The sequence below is a fragment of the Podarcis muralis genome, chromosome 18 (genome assembly GCF_964188315.1).
Source record: "Podarcis muralis chromosome 18, rPodMur119.hap1.1, whole genome shotgun sequence".
Lineage (NCBI taxonomy): Eukaryota > Metazoa > Chordata > Lepidosauria > Squamata > Lacertidae > Podarcis > Podarcis muralis.
This window is the reverse complement of record NC_135672.1, coordinates 11501145-11526931: the sequence shown is the minus strand read 5'-3', so window position 1 is coordinate 11526931 and position 25787 is coordinate 11501145. Positions and strand designations below refer to the sequence as shown.

General features: G+C 49.4%; 2 protein-coding genes across 2 annotated transcripts; one reads left to right on the top strand and one right to left on the bottom strand.

The window, feature by feature from the left end:
* Positions 1–8: 8 nt before the first annotated feature.
* POLR2E (RNA polymerase II, I and III subunit E) lies at positions 9–9031 on the bottom strand. Its single transcript, XM_077921810.1, has 7 exons — positions 8889–9031; positions 6523–6697; positions 5408–5523; positions 3615–3695; positions 2499–2557; positions 1709–1787; positions 9–767 (listed from the first exon to the last, which is right to left on the bottom strand). Exons 1-7 carry the CDS (start codon positions 8943–8945, stop codon positions 702–704), a joined length of 633 nt encoding a protein of 210 aa, XP_077777936.1. The 5' UTR covers positions 8946–9031; the 3' UTR covers positions 9–701.
* Positions 9032–18704: 9673 nt separating this feature from the next.
* On the top strand, positions 18705–24862 carry FGF22 (fibroblast growth factor 22). The gene is made up of 3 exons (XM_028713997.2): positions 18705–19446; positions 23098–23201; positions 24147–24862. Exons 1-3 carry the CDS (start codon positions 19179–19181, stop codon positions 24339–24341), a joined length of 567 nt encoding a protein of 188 aa, XP_028569830.2. The 5' UTR covers positions 18705–19178; the 3' UTR covers positions 24342–24862.
* Positions 24863–25787: the final 925 nt, after the last annotated feature.

The window sequence follows — 25787 nt, the reverse complement described above, 5'->3', positions numbered from 1 at the left end:
AATAAACATTATTAGTTCCAACGCTTTATTGAAATGATAACCTTATTAAGACGGTCGAGACTCCTTTTGAGAGAGGCGTATTTCCCCCAGCAGTGATCAGCGAAACAGAGAAAGGAAGAGGGACGTTCTCAGGAGTCCAGAAAACCCTTTTTCTCGCAAACGGTTTACTGCAAGCACACTCTAAAGGCAGGGAGGCCTCTACATAGGTCCACCATCCACGCTTCTTCTTCCAAAGCACACAGCCAAAAGCTGCTTCCAGGCCACCCCCCATCAGCGTAAGCAAAATATCCCCAGGCCCAGTTCAGTTGGGGGTGGAATTACCAGAAGGGTGCTTATTGTGGCTTTAGCAACTGGTTCCACTTCAGATCTTGAGATCTAGAAGCTTGGGTGGTTCGAAGCAGCAATCGTATGTCCAAGAAGATTCCCACCCACCTGGGATTTCCAGAAGAGAGACAAACACGTACGCCCCAAATTCCAATCCTCGCGGTCACTGGGAAGGCAGGTTTGCCGTCTACGCGCTGCACAGAAAATTGACGGAACCACGAGGCGGCACAGGAAAAGTGTTGGTATCTTGTTAGGTATGCTGTTCAAAATCTCTCAAAGAAGCATTTCTCAGCAAAGAAGATCTCTCTGAAATGAGGCTGCCCACATTTCCTCTTAAGGTAAGGAGATAAGAGTACCTTGCCAAGTAGTTTTGCTGGCTACTGCACCAGCCGGTAGGTGATATACCGTCCGGCCGTCTCACTGGGACGGATGATCTTCACCACCTGGAAGTAGACAGTTCTCAAAATCAGGTACTGATTTGGGAGAAGGGAGGTACTGGTTTCAGAATCAGGAACTGATTTGGGAGATGGCAGGTACTGGTTTCAAAATCAGGTACTGATTTGGGAGAAGGCAGGTACTGGTTTCAAAATCAGGACTTCTCCGCTGTCCCGGGGCGATTTAAAAGCCCCCAGGAAGGCAGGCAGGGGGGAGCAAAGACTTTTGCCCCCCGCCGGCCTTCAGAAGAGGACCTCTTCTGAAGGCCGGCGGGGGGCAAAAGTCTTTGCTCCCCCCCCCCGGCCTTCCTTCAAAAGCCGTCCGGGATAGCGGGAAGCGCTTCCCTGCTATCCCGGACCGCTTTTAAAATGCTGGCGGTGGGGAGCAAAGCCTTTCGGCCCCCGCCGGCCTTCCTGGACCTCTTCTGAAGGCCGGAGGGGGGGAAAGGCTTTGCTCCCCACCGCCAGCATTTAAAAGAGGTCCCCGGAGATTTCCCTATGGGCTTTCTTCTTGCGAAGCAAGCCCATAGGGAAATTCGTCTTGCGAAGCAACTCGCAAACGGAAAACCCTTTCGTCTTGCGGGTTTTCCGTCTTGCGAGGCATTCGTCTTGCGGGGCACCACTGTATTGGAATCAGTTGGCAGTGGTGATGGCAGCTAATTTCAGTAGTTAAAAAAAACATGAGACTAAGTCGAACAGCCCCCACCCCCTTTAAATTTACTGTAATGTCCTCTTTCCCATGACTGTAAAACACGCATGTCCAACAGGTAAAAATCGGGCTTTTCCTCCTCCCTAAAAAAGGTCAACAACTTTGACTCGAACCCCAGTTTTTAGGTATCACTGCCAGTTTTTAACTCTGTGAGTAGATCACAGTCTCTTGGGAGTTGCTATGGACCATGAACTGGTCCCATCCCCTTCGATTCATGTGTGGCCTGTCCGCAAGTCCTTACCTGGCCTCGCTTGATTCCAAAGTAGCGAGCCACCGGGTCCCCGGCCTGTATCCTGGGGAGCTGGTTCTCTCGGAGCTTACTGGGGAAAAGCAGTTAAGGGAAAGCAATCCATCCGTTTCACCTCCCCGGGAAGAAAGAAGGCAAGTGTAACAAGCCAGGTTCGATTCTGGGAGAAGCTGAAGGTCCTGGCTCGTGACAACTAGCGTCAGACCAGGGGGGTGGGGGGGGGACCCCTTTTGGCCCGAGGGCCACGCTCCCTTCTGAGGGCCACATTCGGAGGGCAAAAGGGGATGGAGAAATCAACACAGAAGCTGCGTGGTACGGGGGTTAGTGTCAGCGTTAATTATCTTCCTTATGTATTTTGTAACATGACTTTTGGGGCACGGGTGGCGCTGTGGGTTAAACCACAGAGCCTAGGACGTGCCGATCAGAAGGTCGGCGGCTCGAATCCCCGCAGTGACGGGGTGAGCTCCCGTTGCTTGGTCCCTGCTCCTGCCAACCTAGCAGTTCGAAAGCACGTCAAAGTGCAAGTAGATCAATAGGTACCACTCCGGCGGGAAGGTAAACGGCGTTTCCGTGCGCTGCTCTGGTTCTCCAGAAGCGGTTTAGTCCTTCTGGCCACATGACCCGGAAGCTGTACGCTGGCTCCCTTGGCCAATAAAGTGAGATGAGTGCCGCAACCCCAGAGTCGGTCACAACTGGACCTAATGGTCAGGGGTCCCCTTTACCTTTACTTAACATGACTTTTGAGACCTACGAGGATAGCGCAGGAGAACGAAAAGAAGGATACTATCGGGCCAGTAACTCGGTCACCTCCTCTTTGGTCATGACAACATGCTCAGGAACCAACTGCAGAGGCGGAAAGAAAGAAAGGTAGAACAATAATAAGAATAATTTATTATTTATACCCAGCCACTCTGGGCGGCTTCCAACAGAACCTAAAACACAATAACCTATTAAGCATTAAAAGCTTCCCTAAACAGGGCTGCCTTCAGATGTCTTCTAAAAGTCTGGTAGTTATTTTTCTCTTTGACACCTGGTGGGAGGGGATTCCACAGGGCGGGCGCCACCACCGAGAAGGCCCTCTGCCTGGTTCCCTGTAACTTCGCTTCTCGCAGGGAGGGAACCGCCAGGAGGCCCTCGGAGCTGGAACTCAGTGTCCGGGCAGAACGATGGAAGTGGAGACGCTCCTTCAGGTAGGTCAGGACGCAGGCAAAAAACAGGATGAGGACACAGCTAGTCACTTTTGGTGGACAGAAAGCTCTTTCAACCCATTAGGCAGAGTAACAACTTGGGTAAGAATGGAGGCCATTTTTGTGTCCTACAGGGAAACAGTTGTTCCACAGTGGACTTATCTGGCATGCATACAATTTGCTTTCTGGTGGGCTGAGATTTCTACGTTACTCTGCTAAATCACGTACATCAGGATAACTGTTTGCACAACCCAGTAAGAAAGCGCTGAAGAAGAAGAAGAGTTTGGATTTGATATCCCGCCTTTCACTCCCTTTAAGGAGTCTCAAAGCGGCTAGCGTTCTCCTTTCCCTTCCTGCCCCACAACAAACACTCTGTGAGGTGAGTGGGGCTGAGAGACTTCAGAGAAGTGTGACTGGCCCAAGGTCACCCAGCAGCTGCATGTGGAGGAGCGGAGACACGAACCCGGTTCACCAGATTACGAGTCCACCGCTCTTAACCACTACACCACACTGGATGAATGCGATCCCGCGGCAAGGATCCCGTAAGGAGCCTCACTTAACACCCCCCCCCCCCCAATTTCCAACGCCCACTTTCAGAACCACCGTTTTAGAACAACCCAGAGCATCCGTTTGGTTTCCTTCTCATCTTGGAAGCTTTCTGTTGCCAAAGCAGCATTTACACAGCGTTAAATCAGACGGAGGAGTCGCCTCACCTCGTGTTCAGTGATGTTGATCAGCAGCTCTTGCTGAAGGAACTGCTCAAGGATGTACTTGGGAGCCATGTCTACGAGAGACTGAAAAAGAGCGGGAGGAGAAGGGACATCAGCTAATGTCAGGCTTCAGGGAATCGGCTTCCTCCACACCCCACACCCTTGGCAGTAAATAAGCAGAACAAAAGAAAATGAGCTTTCGAACTGCTAGGTGGGCAGGAGCAGGGACCGAGCAACGGGAGCTCACCCCGTCATTGCGGGGATTCGAACCGCCGACCTTCCGATCGGCCAGCCCTAGGCTCTGTGGTTTAACCCACAGCGCCACCCGCGTCCCTTTCGGTTTGCCTACCCATGCCTTAAACAGTCACGGTTTCCCCTAGAGATTCCTGGGAACTGGAGTTTGAAGTTATCCCCAGCTTGGTTTAACAGCCAGCCCCTCTTTCCCAGGGAATTCTGGGAACTGTAGTCCTGACCAGGGACTCTGCCCTACAAAACTGGGGTGTGGTGGGGCTTGCCCCCCCCAAAGCACCCGCCACCTGAGACATTAGTCTCCCGCTGAAAAACAGAGGCAAGCAATTAAGGAAACAAAAAACTGGAGTGCTGAAGTGGTACCTATTGATCTACTTGTCCTTTGATGTGCTTTCAAACTGCTAGGTTGGCAGGAGCAGGGACCGAGCAACGGGAGCTCACCCCGTCATTGCGGGGATTCGAACCTCCGACCTTCTGATCGGCAAGCCCTAGGCTCTGTGGTTTAGACCACAGCGACACCTGCATCCCTTAGGTACTAGGCTAGCAACCCCTGAACCAAATTAACATCGGCACAAAGGGGGAGGATTAACCTGCACAATGGTACCATATTTTCCCGTGTACAACACGCCCCCGCGTATAAGATGCCCCCTATTTTGGGGGGCTACACTTTAAGAAAATGGGGGGAGATGGCCCAGAGTTGTTGAACTTTTTCTGGGGAAAGGATTGCCCTGAGTTGTCGAGCTGTTTCGGGGGGCGGGCAGGGGGATGCGGAAAACCACTCACCTGACTCGCAAACGCTGAGATTCGCACGTACCGCCAAAGCAAACAAGCATCTTTCAGCTTGCCAACAGTGGCCAGCGATTGCCCGCCCAATTGTGGCAGCAATGGCCAATCCTAAGCAGCCCTTGCCACCGTCACCAATCACACACCCGAGCACCGGTGACGAGCAGCTGCTGGCGGCTGAAACAAATCGCCTGTCCACCCTCTGCACTATCTGTGTGTAAGACGACCCCCAATTTTTAGCATTATTTTTGAGTAAAAAAGGGACGTGGGTGGCGCTGTGGGTTAAACCACAGAGCCTAGGACTTGCCGATCAGAAGGTCGGCGGTTCAAATCCCCGCAGTGACGGGGTGAGCTCCCGTTGCTCGGTCCCTGCACCTGCCAACCTAGCAGTTCGAAAGCACGTCAAAGTGCAAGTAGATAAATAGGTACCGCTCCGGCGGGAAGGTAAACGGCGTTTCCGTGCGCTGCTCTGGTTCGCCAGAAGCGGCTTAGTCCTGCTGGCCACATGACCCGGAAGCTGTACGCCGGCTCCCTCGGCCAGTAAAGCGAGATGAACGCCGCAACCCCAGAGTCGGCCACGACTGGACCTAACGGTCAGGGGTCCCTTTACCTTTTTTTGAGTAAAAAAACCCCCCTCGTCTTATACACAGAAAAGTACGGTATTTCTTTGCCTGTGAAGGTTCGCTGCCCACCGAACGTCTCGTGCCCAAACTAGCTCCAACTGTGCCCTCTGGGCTGGACACCGCGCAGTCGGATTAGGCTACCTGTTTAGCTGATGGAGTCATGCCCTGTTGTACCACGATGAGGGCCCGGGTGATGTTTTCCTCCTGCATCCGCTGGCAGTACATCTTAATGGTCTTAATCCCAACCTTCGGCTCCTCTGAAAGGGAAGAAATAATAATAATTTATTATTTATACCCTCCCCATCTGGCTGGGTTTCCCCAGCCACTCTGGGCGGCTTCCAACAGAACACTAAAATGCAATAACCTCTTAAACATTAAAAGCTTCCCTAAACAGGGCTGCCTTCAGATGTCTTCTAAAAGTCGGATAGCTGTTTATTTCCTTGACATCTGATGGGAGGGTGCCACCACCGAGAAGGCCCTCTGCCTGGTTCCCTGTAACTTGGCTTCTCGCAGGGAGGGAACTGCCAGAAGGCCCTCGGAGCTGGACCTCAGTGTCCGGGCAGAACGATGGGGGTGGAGAGGCTCCTTCAGGTCTACTGGGCCGTTTAGGGCTTTCAAGGTCAGCACCAACACTTTGAATTGTGCTCAGAAACGTTCTGGGAGCCAATGTAGGTCTTTCAAGACCGGTGTTATATGGTCTCGGTGGCCGCTCCCAGTCCCCAGTCTGGCTGCTGTGTTCTGGATTAGTTGTAGTTTCCGGGTCACCTTCAAAGGGAGCCTCATGGAGAGCGCATGGCAGTAGTCCAAGCGGGAGATAACCACTCTAGCCAGACAGTCCGCAGGCAGATAGGGTCTCATCCTGCGTACCAAATGGAGCTGCCCTGGACGCAGAACTGACCTGCGCCTCCATGGACAGCTGTGAGTCCAAAATGACTCCCAGGCTGCGCACCTGGTCCTTCAGGGGCACAGTGACCCCATTCAGGACCAGGGAGTCCCCCACACCTGCCCGCCTCCTGTCCCCCCAAAACAGTACTTGCTGGGCAGTTACAATGGAATGGTCTTGGTGGTGGGGTGCACATTTTTATTCTTACTTATGATTATTACTTTGTCAAAATAAAAAGCTCCAAAAATAAAAACTAAAGCAGATCCTGTTGAAAGAAAAAAAGAGAAAGCTAGCCAAGCCTAGGAAGAAGATGACACAATCAAACCAGCAGTCAAAAGGGGGTCAAACCTTTTGCTGAACGCCATCGCCTCACCTGGGAAGAAGACAAACATCTGATCGGTGGGGTCATCGTTGTGGGCCACCAACACGGTGAGGTCCGTCCGCCGGGGTCGCCCTTCGCTGGGCTTGTCGCCAAACTGGGCTTTGAACTCCTCCAGGGTCTGGTCCAACTCATCCTGGGTGACCAAGTAACCTCGATCGTGACACAGCTGGAGCGATTTGGAAGTAAGGAAGAACAAGAGGGGAGAGAGAGAGGTCCATTTATTCAGAGGGCATCTTGAGAGCCAGCGTGGGATATAGAGAGCCCTGCAGCAGTCGGGTCAAAGGAAGAGGCTCTCATTCTCACAGAGGTCGGTTCCTCCAGGAAGCCCAACAGACAGGGCACGGAGAGGGTAGGGAAGACACAGCACAAGAGGAAAGAGGGGTGAGGAGAAGAGAGGGTTCTTTGGGGAGGCTGTGGAGTAGGGGAAGATGGGAGGAAAAAACCCCAAAGAGCTGCTAGCTCCCAAAATCTAAACGGTATTTTCTTTATCCGAAGATAACCTGTCTCTGCTTTTTAAGATGCTGTCTAGGTTTGTCATACCCCTTCATGGATCCCTGCCTTGCCACAGCGAAGGGGCTTGAATAACTCAGAGAAGCTATGAGCTATGCTGTGCAGGGCAACCCAAGATAGACAGATAATGTTGTTGTTTAGTTGGTTAGTTGTGTTCGATTCTTCATGACCCCCTGGACCAGAACACGCCAGGTCCTCCTGTCTTCCACTGCCTCCCGCAGTTTGGTCAAACTCATGCTGGTAGCTTCGAGAACACTGTCCCACCATCTCGTCCTCCGTCGTCCCCTTCTCCTTGTGCCCTCCATCTTTCCCAACATCAGGGTCTTTTCCAGGGAGTCTTCTCTTCTCATGAGGTGGCCAAAGTCTTGGAGCCTCAGCTTCAGGATCTGTCCTTCCAGTGAGCACTCAGGGCTGATTTCCTTCGGAATGGAGAAGTTTGATCTTCTTGCAGTCCATGGGACTCTCAAGAGTCTCCTCCAGCACCAGAATTCAAAAGCATCCATTCTTCGGCGATCAGCCTTCTTGATGGTCCAGCTCTCACTTCCATACATCACTACTGGGAAAACCAGAGCTTGAACTATACAGACCTTTGTTGGCAAGGTGATGTCTCTGCTTTTTAAGATGCTGTCCAGGTTTGTCATCGCTTTTCTCCCAAGAAGCAGGCGTCTTTTAATTTTGTGGCTGCTGTCACCATCTGCAGTGATCATGGAGCCCAAGAAAGTCAAATCTCTCACTGCCTCCATTTCTTCCCCTTCTATTTGCCAGGAGGTGATGGGACCAGTGGCCATGATCTTCGTTTTTTTGATGTTGAGCTTCAGACCATATTTTGCGCTCTCCTCTTTCGCCCTCATTAAAAGGTTCTTTAATTCCTCCTCACTTTCTGCCACCAAGGACAGGTCATAGTGGAGAGTTTTGACCAAACATGATCCACCTGGAGCAGGAACCGGCCAGCCACTCCAGTATCCAAGAAAACTCCATGGACAAAGACAACAGGCAGGCATGGAGGGGGTATGTCAATCTGTTTTGGGGTTGTTGTTTTTAGCTTTCGTGTTGTTTGGAAAGCAGGGTCGTGAAATTTCTCCTCGGATCTCCCCGCTTTGCCATTTATTTGGTTTGTTTGTTTTACGTTCAAGCAAGGCGCAAATTTTAATGGAATAAATGAATAAATAGATAAATAAATAAATAGATAAAATAAATAGATAGATAGATAATGAATAAATAATGAATAAAGAAAATAAATAGATAAATAGATAGATAATGAATAAATAGATAAAGTAAATAAATAGATAAAAGAAATAGATAGATAAATAAATAAATAGATAAATAGATGAAATAGAGAGATAGATAATGAATAAATAGATAAAATAGATAGATAGATAAATAAATAAATAAATAAATAGATGAAATAGATAAATAGATAGATAATGAATAAATAGATAAAATAGATAGATAGATAATGAATAAAGTAAATAAATAGATAAGTTAATAAAATAAATAAATAGATAAATAGATAGATAATGAATAAATAAATAAATAAATAAATAGATAATGAACAAATAGATAAAATAAATAGATAGATAGATAAAGCTATCTCCTCGCTGGGCGCATTTCTCCCTCCAAAAGTCTCGCGGGGGGAAGGAAGGTATGTATGTGTATGGAGGGGGGGGGCATGACCCTTAATCCCCCCTCCAGGACTGTCTTCGCACAACGGCCCTGCCAGGTAGACCTCCGAAGTACTGCGCATGCGCGATGAAAGGGAGCCCCCCCTCTCTCCTCCCCCCACCCCGTTCCCGGGCTCTTCCGACCCCCGCTCCCTTCTCCCCTTCTCCCTGCCCGCCCGCCCAGACCTGCATGATGGTTTTCCGGATCTTCCACAAGCGGTACGTCTCCTCCTCGTCGTCCATGGCGCCCGGCGAAGCGTCGAAGAGCACGAAGGACGCGCTGCGCAGGCGCAATAGGGTTTTAAACGCCCCCGACAAAAGTACGCATGCGCAAACCGCGTCGACGGGGCGACGTTTTATGACGGAGAAGGCTCCACGCATGCGCATAGAGAATTCACAGCCTCTCGTCACTAACGAGCGCCCGCAATGGCAGTTCTGCGCATGCGCGATTTTTTTTTAAATAAAGCTACCATGGGTTTCTCCGGCGCCGTACTGCGCAGGCGCCAACGCTTCCGGTTGCCCTGCTGTCGCTATAGCAACGCTGGGACCATAGAGATACTACGCAGGGGGGGAAATGAAGAGTAGTGCTAGGGACACAAAAGTTGCTGAGATTTTGTTAACCCTATATATGGCTTAAATGCACAAAAAACCCAATATATTAGCATTTTATTCTTTTTGTTTTCATTTTATATTTTTACTTTTTTGCATTTTTTTCTTTTATTTTTGGAAGATTGGGATGCAATGTTTAATGCCTGCCTTCCCTGTCATTTAAAAAATGCAATAATTTAATTTTTTAAAAAATTAATAAATAATAATAATAATAATAACAATAATAATTTATTTATGCAATATATTAGCTGCAGGGAGATGGAATTGGCAGATATGCAGATTCTGCTGAGCTACAGCTCCCAAGGAGAGAAAAAACTACAACTCCCAAGGGAAAAAAACTACAGCTCCCTTTTTTCTCTGGAGGAAAAGCCTCTTCTGAATAATGGCATTCCTCCAATAATATCTAGGTGCATGCAGGTTCCCCATTGCGGACAAAAGAAGAGGCATTCTCTGCTCTCCGGAAGGGGTTCCCTCCAACATTTTTATTTTTAATTAATTTTCTTTTCTCCCATTACAAATATACTTATAACATACAACTTACACAACATCTTTCCCTCCCCGCTTTTAGACTTCCCTCAACTTCCATTTCTCATTTATTAACCCCATTAATATATTCTGCTATTTTCTACAAATATCGTATTTTTCCCTTTTATTACATTATTTGTTCCCTATCCGTAAAGTTGTGAATTTAAACCCTACCATCAGGTCAATATTCTTTCTTTGTTTCTGAAGTTATAATATAAAAGATTCCCAATCTTTTTCAAAATCCTTCGCTTTTCTTTCGAAAATTATAGGGACAGAACTACCTGAATTGTATAGAAATTTATGTTTGCGACTTCAGCGGCAACAAGGTTACTCGCCCCAAAATGGAAAGAAACAAAGGGAGAATGGATTTTAAAAAAAACTTATAGAATATGCAGAAATGTGCAAAACCTACAGGAAGAATTAAGAAATCCCGATAAACTTTTTATAAAAGAATGGAAATGGTTTATTGAAAATTTACAGATAAATTGCAAACGGAGAAAAACATTGGCAGGGTGACTGTGACAACCTGTAGCTTCGTAAGAGTATATATTTAAAGCGGATAATTAATTTGATTTGATTTGATTTTAATTAATTTTTATAATGAAATGTTTCCAGAATGTTGCACTATTTTATTGTTGTTAGCCGCCCTGAGCCCAGCTTCGGCTGGGGAGGGCGGGATATAAATAAAATTTATTATTATTAATATTATTAAATCAGCAGATTAAACAAATTTGCATATGCAGAAGGCATTTTTAAAAATGAATTTAAGGACCCGCGGAAAGAGGGGGGAAGGAAGTCGAACTTTGCAATGTGAAAATGATTGCAAAACGAATGTATAAGCCTGACGAGTGTAAATAAAAACTTAAAAAATAAAATAAATAAATGTGCCTTAGTCATGCCTATTAATTTCAATAGGCTTACTCTGAGTATGACTAACACCCAGACATCGTAAATATCCGTTTGCATGATGCGCAGAGAGGGGGGGGAAGGTAAACAAGCGTGAGCTCATGGGGAAATGAAAATCTAAAAATAATGCAATTATGTTAAAGGGCTTAAAATGACGACGGCACAAACCGGCTCGTCGGCTGATGTAACGGGGTAGAATCCCGCCCTCTTGACTCAGGCTGCAGAGGACGTCTCCTTTGCAATCCAAACGCAGGGCTTGCAAACACTTTGAAAGCGCATGACTCCTCCTTAAAGAATTCCAGGAATTGTAATAATAATAATAATAATAATAATAATAATAATAATAATAATAATAATAATTTTTATTTATATCCTGCCCTCCCCAGCCGAAGCCGGACTCAGGGCGGCTAACAACAGAATAGAATAGAATAGAATAGAATAGAATAGAATAGAATAGAATAGAATAGAATAGAATAGAATAGAATTTATTATTTATACCCCGGGCATCTGGCTGGGTTTCCTCAGCCACTCTGGGCGGCTTCCAACAAAGCATGAAAATACAGTAGTCTGATGAACATTAAAAGCTTCCCTAAACAGGGCTGCCTTCAGATGTCTTCTAAAAGTCAGATAGTTGCTTATTTCCTTGACATCTGAAGGGAGGGCGCCACCACCAAGAAGGCCCTGCCTGGTTCCCTGTAACTTGGCTTTTCGCAGGGAGGGAACCGCCAGAAGACTCTCGGGAGATGGACCCAGGTGTCCGGGATGTACGATGGGGGTGGAGACGCTCCTTCGGGGATACTGAGACATTTAGGGCTTTCAAGGTCAGCACCGACACTTTGAATTGTGCTCAGAAACGTACTGGGAGCCAATGGAGGTCTTTCAAGACCGGTGTTATGTGGTCTCGGCGGCCGCTCCCAGTCCCCAGTCTAGCTGCCACATTCTGGATTAGTTGCAGTTTCCGGGTCACCTTCAAAGGTAGCCCCACGTAGAGCGCATGGCAGGAGTCGAAGCGAGAGATAACCAGACCATGCACCGCTCTGGCCAGACAGTCTGCGGGCAGGGAGGGTCTCATCCTGCGTACCAGATGGAGCTGCCCTGGACACAGAACTGACCTGCGCCTCCATGGACAGCTGTGAGTCCAGAATGACTCCCAGGCTGCACACCTGGTCCTTCGGGGGCACAGTGACCCCATTCAGGACCAGGGAGTCCCCCACACCTGCCTGCCCCCTGTCCCCCCAAAACAGTCCTTCTGTCTTGTCAGGATTTAACCTCAATCCTAAGGCTACCAGACGTCCCTGTCTCCCGGGGACAGTCCCCGGGTTTACAAATCAGTCCCCGTACAAAACCCATTGAAGTTGAAAAGCGTGCCCAGATTTATTGGGGGGGGGGGGAATCTGGTAACCTTTGTACAGCCCTGAGCTAGATCTACACAGCTGTAAAAGAACAGCTTTGAAAATGCCAAAAAAAAAAAAAAGTTGTAAAGCTCACAATTGAAAATAAAATCCAGCTGTAATCTCGGCTCTGCAGCGCCATCTGGTGTCACAGTGTCATAACCAGTTAAAAATAAATATACAGTGGCTGCTCGGGTTGCGGACATGATCCATGTGGGAGGCACGTTCGCAACCCGCAGTGTCCGCAACCCGCAGCGCCGCGTCTGCGCACGCGAAGGTTGCGATTCGGTGCCTCTGCGCATGCGCAAAGCGCGATTTAGCGCTTCTGCCGGCACCCGGAAGTAACCCGTTGTGGTACTTCTGGGTTTTGGCACATCCATAACCCGAAAAAACACAACCTGAAGCATCTGTAGCCCGAGGTATGACTGTAAATATAGGTAAAGGTAAAGGTAAAGGTAAAGGGACCCCTGACCATTAGGTCCAGTCGTGGACAACTCTGGGGTTGCGGCACTCATCTCGCTTTACTGGCCAAGGGAGCCGGCCTACAGCTTCCGGGTCATGTGGCCAGCAGGACTAAGCCGCTTCTGGCGAACCAGAGCAGCACACGGAAACGCCGTTTACCTTCCCGCCGGAGTGGTACCTATTTATCTACTTGCACTTTGACGTGCTTTTGAACTGCTAGGTTGGCAGGAGCAGGGACCGAGGAACGGGAGCTCACCCCGTCATTGCGGGGATTCGAACCGGCGACCTTCCGATCGGCAAGCCCTAGGCTCAGTGGTTTAACCCACAGCGCCACCCGCATATATACAGTGGTACCTCGGGTTAAGTACTTAATTCGTTCCGGAGGTCCGTTCTTAACCTGAAACTGTTCTTAACCTGAAGCACCACTTTAGCTAATGGGGCCTCCCGCTGCCACCACGGCAATTTCTGTTCTCATCCTGAAGCAAAGTTCTTAACCCGAGGTACTATTTCTGGGTTAGCGGAGTCTGTAACCTGAAGCGTCTGTAACCTGAAGCGTCTGTAACCCGAGGTACCACTGTACTTCGTCTGGGTACAGAAATCCGCATTGCACATCTGTAAGAAACCCGTCGCGGGGATCCGAACCGCCGACCTTCCTATCGGCAAGTCCTAGGCTCTGTGGTTTAACCCTCAGCGCCATCCGCGTCCCTTGACTGTAAATCAATATCAATAAATAAGATCCCGGTCCTCATTGCTTTCTGAATAAAGGGCTGGTCTCAAGCAGCAGCGTCGGAAACAGAGCCAGATTATTCCTACATTGGCTGGCAGCTGCTCTACAAAGTTTCAGGTGGGGGGGGGTCTCTCTCTGCCAGCCACACCTGTATATTCCCCTGGCGATCGAACCTGCCTTCTGCATGCAAAAAAGAGATTTTACAGGAGAAATTGGAGCCGGTCTTGCAAATATTATGCAGATCCGTGGCGGAAGGGAAGAGAGTTTCCTGTTTGTTTGGCCGGACATCTGCAGAATCAGCAGTCTTGACTTGGCCAAGTTATGTATCTAGGCTAGTTCCTCTCCCTCCCAGGAACGATTAGGAATGATGTCAGGAAGTGAATCAGGAATTTTAAAATGCAGGCATGCGCGATGTATGTAGTCCAAGTACCTGTAATGGTTTTATTTTTTAAAAAGAGGGTGCAGAAAAAGGGCAAATGAAATGCGAGAACGTTCTCTGGATGAGTAAAAGGACTTTTTTGTGAGAAGGGTGTGAATTTTTTATTTTATGGATAAAATAAAAATCATTATAAGTAAAATAAAAGGATATATACAGCATATACAGAGAAACGTTGGAAGGGATGGAATAGGACGTCCCTATTTTCAGGGGAGAAACGTTGGAGGGGATGGAATAGGATGTCCCTATTTTCAAGGGAGAAACGTTGGAGGGGATGGAATAGGACGTCCCTATTTTCAGGGGAGAAACGTTGGAGGGGATGGAATAGGATGTCCCTATTTTCAAGGGAGAAACGTTGGAGGGGATGGAATAGGACGTCCCTATTTTCAGGGGAGAAACGTTGGAGGGGATGGAATAGGACGTCCCTATTTTCATTGGGGAAATGTTGGAGGGGATGGAATAGGACGTCCCTATTTTCAGGGGAGAGACGTTGGAGGGGATGGAATAGGACGTCCCTATTTTCAGGGGAGAAACGTTGGAGGGGATGGAATAGGACGTCCCTATTTTCATTGGAGAAATGTTGGATGGGATTGAATAGAACGTCCCTATTTTCATTGGAGAAATGTTGGAGGGGATGGAATAGGATGTCCCTATTTTCAGGGGAGAAACGTTGGAGGGGATGGAATAGGACGTCCCTATTTTCAGGGGAGAAACGTTGGAGGGGATGGAATAGAACGTCCCTATTTTCATTGGAGAAATGTTGGAGGGGATGGAATAGGACGTCCCTATTTTCAGGGGAGAAAGGTTGGAGGGGACGGAGTTATCTGACCCCCGAACCCAGGACCTTTAGGAGACTTCTGAAAGCAGAATGTATAGGGAAGTGTTTTTAAAGTATAACGTTTTATTCTTATTATTTATACGTTGGAAGCCACCCAGAGCGGCCGGGGCAACCCAGTCAGATGGATGAGGTGCAAAGAACAAAATTATGACGGTGATGGAATTGGACGTCAAGCCTAGCTGTTGCGAAACCAAGGCACAGGTGCATCGCCTGTTTGTGGGGAACCAACAAAACAGGTCAGAGACGACGATGACACCATTCCACACGGGCAAAACACCACAAGGAAGCCCAAAACAGGCGATGAGATAACCCTTTCCACGCTTGTGCCAAGTACCTTGTCATTTTAAAGAAATGCCATCCTTCTGGTTGCTGTTATGGCAAATCTTCCCAGCTAAGCAGGAGTCAAAACACAAGGAGAAGATGTTTCTAGGATGCTAAGAATCCCGTAGAACAGAGCAAACTTTTTCAGCAGGGGGCCGGTCCACTGTCCCTCAGACCTTGTGGGGGGCCAGACTATATTTTTTGGGGGGGAAATAATAATGAACGGATTCCTTTGCCCCACAAATAACCCAGAGATGCATTTTAAATAAAAGGGCACATTCTACTCATGTAAAAACAGGTCGATTCGCGGACCATCCGTGGGCCGGGTTGAGAAGGCGATTGGGACGGATCCGGCCCCCGGGCCCCATGGAACAGAGGTTTCCAACTTTTTGGGGTCCGCGGCTCCCTGGACCAGCTCTTCTTGGGGGTCCTCTGGACAGCCGCAGCTGCCGCCCCTGCTCTCTGAGCTGCCCCAAAGAGGGGTGCCTCTTCACATTGCCCCACAGGGGCTTAGGAAGCAGCCCCTGCCAAGCCCCAGAGGCACCATTCGACTGCGGAGCTTGAGATGCAAGAAGGCATCTGAGGAGGGAGCGAAGGAAAGAGGGACAGAGGCCCAGGGTTGCTTGCGGGACCCCTGGCCACCTTTCACAGCGTCCCATGGTCCACAACAAGGGCCATTGCTGCCCTGAATCTTAAGAATACCTTCCTGGCTGGCTGGCTAGGTCAAACAGACCACCCGGAGCCCTCCAGGACAGCTTAAAAAGGAAGCCCTCCAAAATGGAAGAGCAATGTCCCCCTGCTTATTTAACTTATATGCAGAATTCATCATGCGAAAGGCTGGGCTGGATGAATCCCAAGCCGGAATTAAGATTGTCGGAAGAAATATCAACAGCCTCAGATATGCAGATGAGACAACCTTGATGGCAGAAAGTGAGGAGGAATTAAAGAACCTTTTAATGAGGGTGAAAGAGGAGAGCGCAAAATATAGTCTGAAGCTCAACATCAAAAAAACGAAAATCATGGCCACTGGGCCCATCACCTCCTGGCAATAGAAGGGGAAGAAATGGAGGCAGTGAGAGATTTTACTTTCTTGGGCTCCATGATCACTGCAGATGGTGACAGCAGCCACGAAATTAAGAGACGCCTGCTTCTTGGGAGAAAAGCAATGACAAACCTAGACAGCGTCTTAAAAAGCAGAGACATCACCTTGCCGGCAAAGGTCCGTATAGTTCAAGCTCTAGTTTTCCCAGTAGTGATGTATGGAAGTGAGAGCCGGACCATCAAGAAGGCTGATGGCCGAAGAATGGATGCTTTTGAATTCTGGTGCTGGAGGAGACTCTTGAGAGTCCCATGGACTGGAAGAAGATCCAACCTCTCCATTCTGAAGGAAATCATCCCTGAGTGCTCACTGGAAGGACAGATCCTGAAGCTGAGGCTCCAAGACTTTGGCCACCTCATGAGAAGAGAAGACTCCCTGGAAAAGACCCTGATGTTGGGAAAGATGGAGGGCACAAGGAGAAGGGGATGACGGAGGGCGAGATGGTGGGACAGTGTTCTCAAAGCGACCAGCATGAGGTTGACCAAACTGCAGTGGAAGACTGGCGTGCTCTGGTCCAGGGGGTCACGAAGAGGCGGACACGACTAAACAACAACATCATTTATTTGAGATTCCTGCAACAGCATCGCTGCTCTATCTGTCCCCAGGTTTCCACCTCCCAGAAATGTTTGCAAAAGAAAGCAGGGCAAATATTTCCTCCTAGGGCGGTGCATTATCACCGTTTTGAGAGCAAACGGGTTCGGCGTGGCGTCAAATGACGCAGGAGACTGGAACGGCCGCATTCCCCGCAGGCCAAGGTTCTTGGGAAAAAGAATTTGGGTCATTGCCGAGTTCAGAGGAGCAGCAAAAACTGTCAGTGGAACGTGTGTCACTAGCCATCCTTCTGCAAGATGGTCTAACCCTACAGGGCTGTGTCCTAATTTGCATGGCGTTGGCAACATCACACCCAGGGCCGTATTTAGGTTTGATGAGGCCCTCAGCTGCTGAAGGTAATGGGGCCCTTTATATGTCCAGCTGTCCTTTTCCAACAACATATATTGTGTTGAATATATGCTAGATGGCCATTGATGGACCTATTAGGTGTTGATGTTTAGTCGTTTAGTCAGGTCCGATTCTTCGTCGTGCACTCCTGTCTTCCACTGCCTCCCGCAGTTTGGTCAGACTCATGTTTGTAGCTTCGAGCACACTGTCCCAAAATCTCGCTCTCTGTCGTCCCCTTCTCCTTGTGCCCTCCATCTTTCCCAACATCAGGGTCTTTTCCAGGGAGTCTTCTCTTCTCCTGAGGTGGCCAAAGTCTTGCAGCCTCAGCTTCAGGATCTGTCCTTCCAGTGAGCACTCAGGGCTGATTTCCTTCCGAATGGAGAGGTTTGCTCTTCTTGCAGTCCATGGGACTCTCAAGAGTCTCCTCCAGCACCAGAATTCAAAAGCATCCATTCTTCGGTGATCAGCCTTCTTGATGGTCCAGCTCTCACTTCCATGCATCACTACTGGGAAAACTATAGCTTGAACTAGACGGACCTTTGTTGGCAAGGTGATGTCTCTGCATTTTAACCTAACAGGTATCTCAAGCCATTTGCACACACTGCCCTGCAACCAGTCCATGCAGAATGCAGGCACCCTATATATAGAAAGGAGCAAACCAGGGATATTTTAGGGAGCAGGCGAGGCCCATGACTTACATCGTAGAAGCCTACACAACACAAATCACTGTTGCTGTATGTAGGTTTTGTTTTATTTGTTATCTTATATTTTGGAAATCTACATCCAGGTTTTTTTCCTTTAAATTTTTTTGGGGGCCCCTAAGAGAGTGGGATTCTAAGCTATAGCTTGTTTAGCTTATACGTGAATCTGGCACTGGTCATACCACACTGCAGGGCTGGTGCAAGACCACTGATCTCCCTGGTTCCTGTTGTTAGAAACAAGCCGCTTTTCACTCCACTGAAATTTGGTCAAGTGCAGGTAACTCGCAGCTTATGCGGGGATTAGGTCAATGAGAGCATCTCAGAGCCCTTTAACTTCCTTCCCAAAGTCCAGGAAGCAAGGGAAAATCTACATTTTAAAATATAAACATGCAAACAGCTGAAAGTCTGTACCTTTTGATCATGAACCCGATTTGAAATGGGTTTTGAATCGTTTTGATTGCTACTGCATATATATACCGTATTTTTTGCTCTATAAGACTCACTTTTCCCCTCCTAAAAAGTAAGGGGAAATGTGTGTGCGTCTTATAAAGCGAATGCAGGCTGCGCAGCTATCCCAGAAGCCAGAACAGCAAGAGGGATTGCTGCTTTCGCTGCGCAGCGATCCCTCTTGCTGTTCTGGCTTCTGAGATTCAGAATAATTTTTTTCTTGTTTTCCTCCAAAAACTAGGTGCGTCTTGTGGTCTGGTGCGTCTTATAGAGCGAAAAATACGGTGTGTGTGTGTGTGTGTGTGTGTGCGCGTGTGTTCTTAACATAAACCTTTGCCTATTTATTTTGCATGTGTGTGTCAGCCTCGCCGAACCAAAACAGGATGGGATTTGCAAAGCGCCGTCCGGTGCCAAAGGCACAGAACATCTGGCCAACTGCAAAACAGATTTATGAATGGGGAATAAAATTCCATTCACAGCCACACCTTAGCTCCGCCTCGAAGGTTCGGCGATTGGCTGTCGGGGGGCAGGCCCAGCCAATGCCGGGCTTCCTTGTCAGAAGGAGGGAATGTACAGCTGGAATTCTTGTCAATGAGAGAGCTGTTTGGGTTCACGCAAGGCTGGCACGCACCTCTCTCTCCTGCCAAAGCTGGATTCTGCCGGGAGCTTTGGCAAAGCGAGAATAATTCAAAAGAGGAGCTTCGAGCTTCCGAGTTGGGGATTCTGGAAGGCGCGGCAAGGCGCTAGACCTCAAGGAAACCGCTGCTAGCTTCTGGAAGGCGCGGCAAGGCGCTAGACCTCAAGGAAACCGCTGCCAGCTTCAGGTCTGCCGCCAAATCCTCTGATCGAGACCGGTGAAAGAACAGCACAATCACAGATCTGTGGAGCTGGAAGGAGGGATCTCCAAATATCACCTAGTCCAACCCGCTACGAGCGCCATGACGCCGTTCGTAGGATGTTGACCGCGCCCAACGGTGACCCGTGGGACCTCGGGCCTCGCCGCCGAATCCTCACCGGGTAGCCTTCTGAAGCCCCATGGTGGCCCTCGCCCGAGAGCCGGGCGAAATTTTCTGGCATGGGTCGCCAGGACCCACCGACTGCCCACACCGCCTGGTGTTTTTTGCTGCTGGTCTGGCTCGCCAACTCCACCCTGGGGCACGGAGACACGGCTTTGCAGCCGCACGGCGGGTATTGGTGGCCGAGGGGGGGCAGGCTCGCCCGCAGCTACCCCCACCTCCAGGGCGACGCAAGGAGGAGGCGGCTCTACTCATCCACTCACTACTTCCTGCGCATCGGCGGGGACGGCAAAGTCGACGGCACGCGTCGGGTCGAGTGTCCAGACAGTAAGTCTCGCTTGCATTTGATGCTTTCGAAGCTTCTGTTGTTGTTGTTGTTTAGTCATTTAGTCGTGTCCGCCTCTTCGTGACCCCCTGGACCAGAGCACGCCAGGCCCTCCTGTCTTCCACTGCCTCCCACAGTTTGGTCAGACTCATGCTGGTAGCTTGGAGAACACTGTCCCACCATCTCATCCTCTGTCGTCCCCTTCTCCTTGCGCCCTCCATCTTTCCCAGCATCAGGGTCTTTTGCAGGGAGTCTTCTCTTCTCATGAGGTGGCCCAAGTATTGGAGCCTCAGCTTCAGGATCTGTCCTTCCAGTGAGCACTCAGGGCTGATTTCCTTCAGAACGGAGAGGTTTGATCTTCTTGCAGTCCATGGGACTCTCAAGATTCTCCTCCAGCACCAGAATTCAAAAGCATCCATTCTCCGGCGATCAGTCTTCTTTATGGTCCAGCTCTCACTTCCATACATCACTACTGGGAAAACCAGAGCTTTTACTATACGGACCTTTGTTGGCAAGGTGATGTCTCTGCTTTTTAAGACGCTGTCTAGGTTTGTCATCGCTTTTCTCCCAAGAAGCAGGCGTCTTTTAATTTTGTGGCTGCTGTCACCATCTGCAGTGATCATGGAGCCCAAGAAAGTAAAATCTCTCAGCTTGCCGGTTCCTCCTCCAGGTGGATCACGTTTGGTCAAAACTCTCCACTATGACCTGTTCATCTTGGGTGCCCTGCTTGGCATAGTTCATAGCTTCTCTGAGTTATTCAAGCCCCTTCGCCACGGCAAGGCAGGGATCCATGAAGGGGAAGCAAACTTCTAGTCCTCATTAAAGCAGAAAAGTGCACTAGCGTCCCCAACGAAGCAAGCCTGGGGAGGAAAGAGTCAGGGACGTTTGGGGAAAACTTTGGTGTTCCAGATTTTGCCTGCCTCACATCCTCCCTGGGAGTTGTAGTTCAGCAGCGCCCGGTGCACTAGAGGTTCCCGACACCAGCTTTAGGAGAGCAGAATCCTAATTTCAGATGCAGTGATGCTTCTGAATCGTGGCTGCCGAAACCAAAGGAGAGTGCTCTTGAGTTCGAATCCTGACGACAGGTTTCCCGCTTTGAGAACAGGGCTAGTTGATTCTGATGTTCCTTACTGGTGAAGCAAAGCTAGCATCCTAAACCAATGGAGTAAGCTCCTTTGGGGTTCACCTCCGAGTCGACACCGTTAGCAAATGCACTCTGAACGGGCGAAACTTCCAAGTTGCCAAATCAGTTTAGTGTCAGTTTTTACGGATAAGGAAGTTGCACAAGCCCTGGCGGTTCTGCAGAGACGTGTGACCGATTATTCAGAGTTTGTTTGTTTTTAGAAAATTGCAGTCTGTATGACCTCAGAGGTCCTCTCATCACAACGACTGCGTTTTTTCATGCTTCAGAGAGAGCGCAGAATCCAAAACTGGGTTGGGGAGCAGACTTAAGCTCTAAGTTGTAGGTCAAAGCTCTCAGTTCCCAAAGGGCATGAGTTGTTGTGATTTGTTTGTTGTTGTTGTTCAGTCGTTTAGTCGTGTCCGCCTCTTCGTGACCCCCTGGACCAGAGCACGCCAGGCCCTCCTGTCTTCCACTGCCTCCCGCAGTTTGGTCAAACTCATGCTGGTAGCTTCGAGAACTATCCCACCATCTCGTCCTCTGTCGTCCCCTCTCCTTGTGCCCTCCATCTTTCCCAGCATCAGGGTCTTTTCCAGGGAGTCTTCTCTTCTCCTGAGGTGGCCAAAGTCTTGGAGCCTCAGCTTCAGGATCTGTCCTTCCAGTGAGCACTCAGGGCTGATTTCCTTCCGAATGGAGAGGTTTGATCTTCTTGCAGTCCATGGGACTCTCGAGTCTCCTCCAGCGCCAGAATTCAAAAAGCATCCATTCTTCGGCCATCAGCCTTCTTGATGGTCCAGCTCTCACTTCCACACATCACTACTAGAAAAACCATAGCTTGAACTATACGGACCTTTGTTGTGGCTTGCCGGTTCCTCCTCCAGGTGGATCACGTTTGGTCAAAACTCTCCACTATGACCTGTCCATCTTGGGTGGCCCTGCTCGGCGTAGTTCATAGCTTCTCTGAGTTATTCAAGCCCCTTCGCCACGGCAAGGCAGGGATCCATGAAGGGGTTGTTGTGATTAAACCCCAGTTGTTCCTGGTCCATTTGTCTGCAATCGCAACGAGGGCTAACTATCAATATATTGTCCGAAACCGCTTTGAGGTCCCTGTTGTGATACTGGTTCCATCATTTCTGACCTCCCAATATATCGCAAATCGTTATACGTGTGTGCAAAAGATTCACGGAAACCGTGAAGCCAGCCAACGCCTCTACAAAGCTCCATCCTTATTCCAGACGTTGCGATATATCGGTATACCGCCGCGTTCAGACGGGGATAGATCACAAATCCGAAAACCAGATTATCGCCCAGCCCTAACCGGAGGCGTGAAACTCTGCTTCTGCGCCACGAGAAATAAACGCAAAGCAGGGAGTTTTGCTTTTTAATTGCATTTATTTTCCACCATTTTCCGTAAGGAGATTTAGGCAACATACCTGGTTCCTCCCCCCCCCCCCTCATTTTATCCCCCAAACAACCTTGTGAGGTACTTCAGGCTGAGAGAGACAGCGGCTGGTCCATGGTCACCCAGGAAAGTGGGAATTTGAACCCAGGTCCTTTCCCAACTCTCTAACCACTACACCACGCTGCCTCTCCGAGGCATCCCTCACTAGTGTTCCCCTGCAAGAATCTGCGTGCATTTTTAGGGGGTTAATAAGTCTCGCTCTTTTGTCGGTTGCCTACAAGATGACGATGCTTTAAGAAAGGACAACACAGCCACAGTCGTTAATGACAACTTTGCAACAATGCATAATCACCGACAACAACAACTTTGCAGCAATAATAACATCCTCCTAAAGCTGTCCTCAGAGTAAGGTAAAGGTAAAGGGACCCCTGACCATTAGGTCCAGTCGTGGCCGACTCTGGGGTTGCGGCGCTCATCTCGCTTTATTGGCAGAGGGAGCCGGCGTCCAGCTTCCGGGTCATGTGGCCAGCAGGACTAAGCCGCTTCTGGCCAACCAGAGCAGCGCACGGAAACGCCGTTTACCTTCCCGCCAGAGCGGTACCTATTTATCTACTTGCACTTTGACGTGCTTTCGAACTGCTAGGTTGGCAGGAGCAGGGACCGAGCAACGGGAGCTTACCCCGTCGCGGGGAATCGTACCCTCGACCTTCTGATTGGCAAGTCCTAGGCTCTGTGGTTTAACCCACAGCGCCACCCGCGTCCTAATGATGAATATACCATACCAATTTTTTTTTTGCACTGTGTTGGGTTAAACTGCTTGCCAGAATATGACCATTAGGTATAACTGCAAACAAAAAATATGTGTTTTTATTGGGATGAATTCAAACCAAAACGCCGAAGGATATTTTAAAAATAAAGCCACAAATCGCTGCGGTTCGAATCGAGGAAAAGTTAGGAACGGAGAGAAACAGATGTTTCCTTCGGTCTCTTCATTCTGGGGCTCTTCTGGAAAGGGAAAATGAGAAAGGTCCCTGGCCTACCTCACTGGATTGTCATAAAAAAGGAGAAGGGATTTAAGTGCAATTTTTTAAAAACGGAAATAAATTAAGGGCCTTCCCCCGTCTCTTCCAGATATCGTGGAGATCCGATCTGTGCGTGCGGGGATTGTGGCCATCCGGTCAATCCACAGCGGGTTCTACTTAGCGATGAACAGAAAGGGGAAACTCTACGGCACGGTAAATATTCACGGCGGTGTCTCCTGCAAGCAGCGCACTGCTGTCAATCGGCTCCTGTCACCCTGCTGGGCGGGTGACACCAGTTGATGCGATAGGGCGAGATTTAGCTCTGCAGAGTCCTGCCCCCCATCCGCAATGGGTCAACCGGGGGAAGCCATGTATTAATAATAATAATAATAATAATAATAATAATAATAATAATAATTTATTATTTATACCCTGCCCATCTGGCTGAGTCTCCCCAGCCACTCTGGGCGGCTCCCAATCAAGTGTTAAAAACCGTACAGCGTTAAATATTAAAAACTTCCCTAAACAGGGCTGCCTTCAGATGTCTTTTAAAGAGAGGATAACTGCTCATTTCCTTGACATCTGAAGGGTGTTCCACAGGGTGGGCGCCACTACCGAGACGGCCCTCTGTCTGGTTCCCTGTAACCTCACGTCTCGCTATGAGGGAACCGCCAGAAGGCCCTCGGTGCTGGACCCCAGTGTCCGGGCTGAACGATGGAGGTGGAGACGCTCCTTCAGGTGTACTGGACCGAGGCCATTTAGGGCTTTCAAGGTCAGCACCAACACTTTGAATTGTGCTCGGAACCTACTGGGAGCCAATGCAGATCTCTCAGGACCGGTGTTATGTGGTCCCGGCGGCCGCTCCCAGTCCCCAGTCTGGCTGCCGCATTCTGGATTAATTGCAGTTTCTGGGTCACCTTCAAAGGTAGCCCCACAGAGAGCGCATGGCAGTAGTCCAAGCGGGAGATAACCAGAGCATGCACCACTCCTGCGTACCAGATGGAAACAGATTTGACAAAGGACAGCTGGACATAGAAAGGGCCCCATTACCTTCAGGAGCTGAGGGCCTCATCAAACCTAAATCCGGCCCTTCTTGCAAACGTCCGAGTGGTGGCTGTTTCGCCGAAACCAACCTCCATCCTCCTTTTCTCTCTGCAGAAAGCGTACACCCCCAGCTGCAACTTTGTGGAGAGGATCGAGGAGAACGGCTACAACACTTACGCTTCCTTGCTTTGGCACCATGAGGGGCGCCCCATGTTCCTCTCCCTCAATGCCAAGGGCATCCCGCGAAAGGGGCCGAAGACCCGGAGACAGCACCTTTCTGCACACTTTCTGCCGATGCTGGTCTCCTAACGGAGAGGTTGCAACAAACCACGGACTCGTATTGCTTATCAAACGCCTTCTTATATTGAGTATTTAAAAACAACAACAACTTTCGGGTGGGAGGGGGGTTATTTATTACTTTTGTACAAAAAATAAAGACATGCCGGCGTTCGACGCCGGAATGAAAAATCCCAGGAGGTTTGTTGGCATCGCCTTCGTTGTCCTTGCAGGTCCACCAGAATGTTTTGGGGAAAGCTGCTGCAAGACTTTGGATGGAGGGCCTAAGGGACTAGCGCAGGATCACCCAACCTCTATTTAAAAACCTTCCATTAAGGAGGTAATGGGGCCAGGCGATATATCGTCCAGCGCCAGTTCAAATTCCGTATTGTGATATCGGTTTCGTACTTTTCAAGCTGGCAATATATAGTCGAACGCCGGCTCCTGAACGCCTCCGTTTCAGAACGTTTTGGCTCCCGGACGCCAAAAACCCAGAAGTACCATATTTTTTGCTCTATGAGACTCACTTTTTCCCTCCTAAAAAGTAAGGGGAAATGTGTGTGCGTCTTATGGCGCGAAAGCAGGCTGCGCAGCTATCCCAGAAGCCAGAACAGAAAGAGGGATTGCTGCTTTCACTGCGCAGCGATCCCTCTTGCTGTTCTGGCTTCTGAGATTCAGAATATTTTCTTCCTTGTTTTCCTCCTCCAAAAACGAGCTGCGTCTTACGGTCTGGTGCGTCTTATAGAGCGAAAAATATGTTAACTGCTTCAGTTTTCAAATGTTTTTCGGAAGCCGAACGTCCGACGCGGCTTCCGATTGAGGGCAGGAATCTCTTGCAACCCATTGGAAGCAGAGCATCGGTCGTCCAACGTTTCGGAAGCCGAACAGGCTTCTGGAACGGAGCACGTCCGACAACCGAGGTTTGACTGTATTGCAAAACATGATGTGCATTTGTGCGCTATGCAAAAATCACAATGGGGGGGGGGGACACCTTTGAAGGCAGCCAATGCTTCTCTCGATTCCTGCAGCCCGTTAACGTCGCCGGCTCAGCTCCACACACAAACACCCAGCCTCTTGTATGGGGCAGCGAATAGTGAGAGCGCGCACTGGCAAAAATCACAATGCAGGGAAAACCGTGAAGAGAGCCGATTCCTTTACATAGGTAAAGGGACCCCTGACCATTAGGTCCAGTCGTGGCCGGCTCTGGGGTTGCGGCGCTCATCTCGCTTTATTGGCCGAGGGAGCCGGCGTACAGCTTCCGGGGTCATGTGGCCGGCAGGACTGAGCCGCTTCTGGCGAACCAGAGCAGCGCACGGAAAGGCCGTTTACCTTCCCGCCGGAGCGGTACCTATTTATCTACTTGCACTTTGACGTGCTTTTGAACTGCTGGGTTGGCAGGAGCAGGGACTGAGCAACGAGAGCTCAACCCGTCATTGCGGGGATTCGAACCACCGACCTTCTGATCGGCAAGCCACTTAG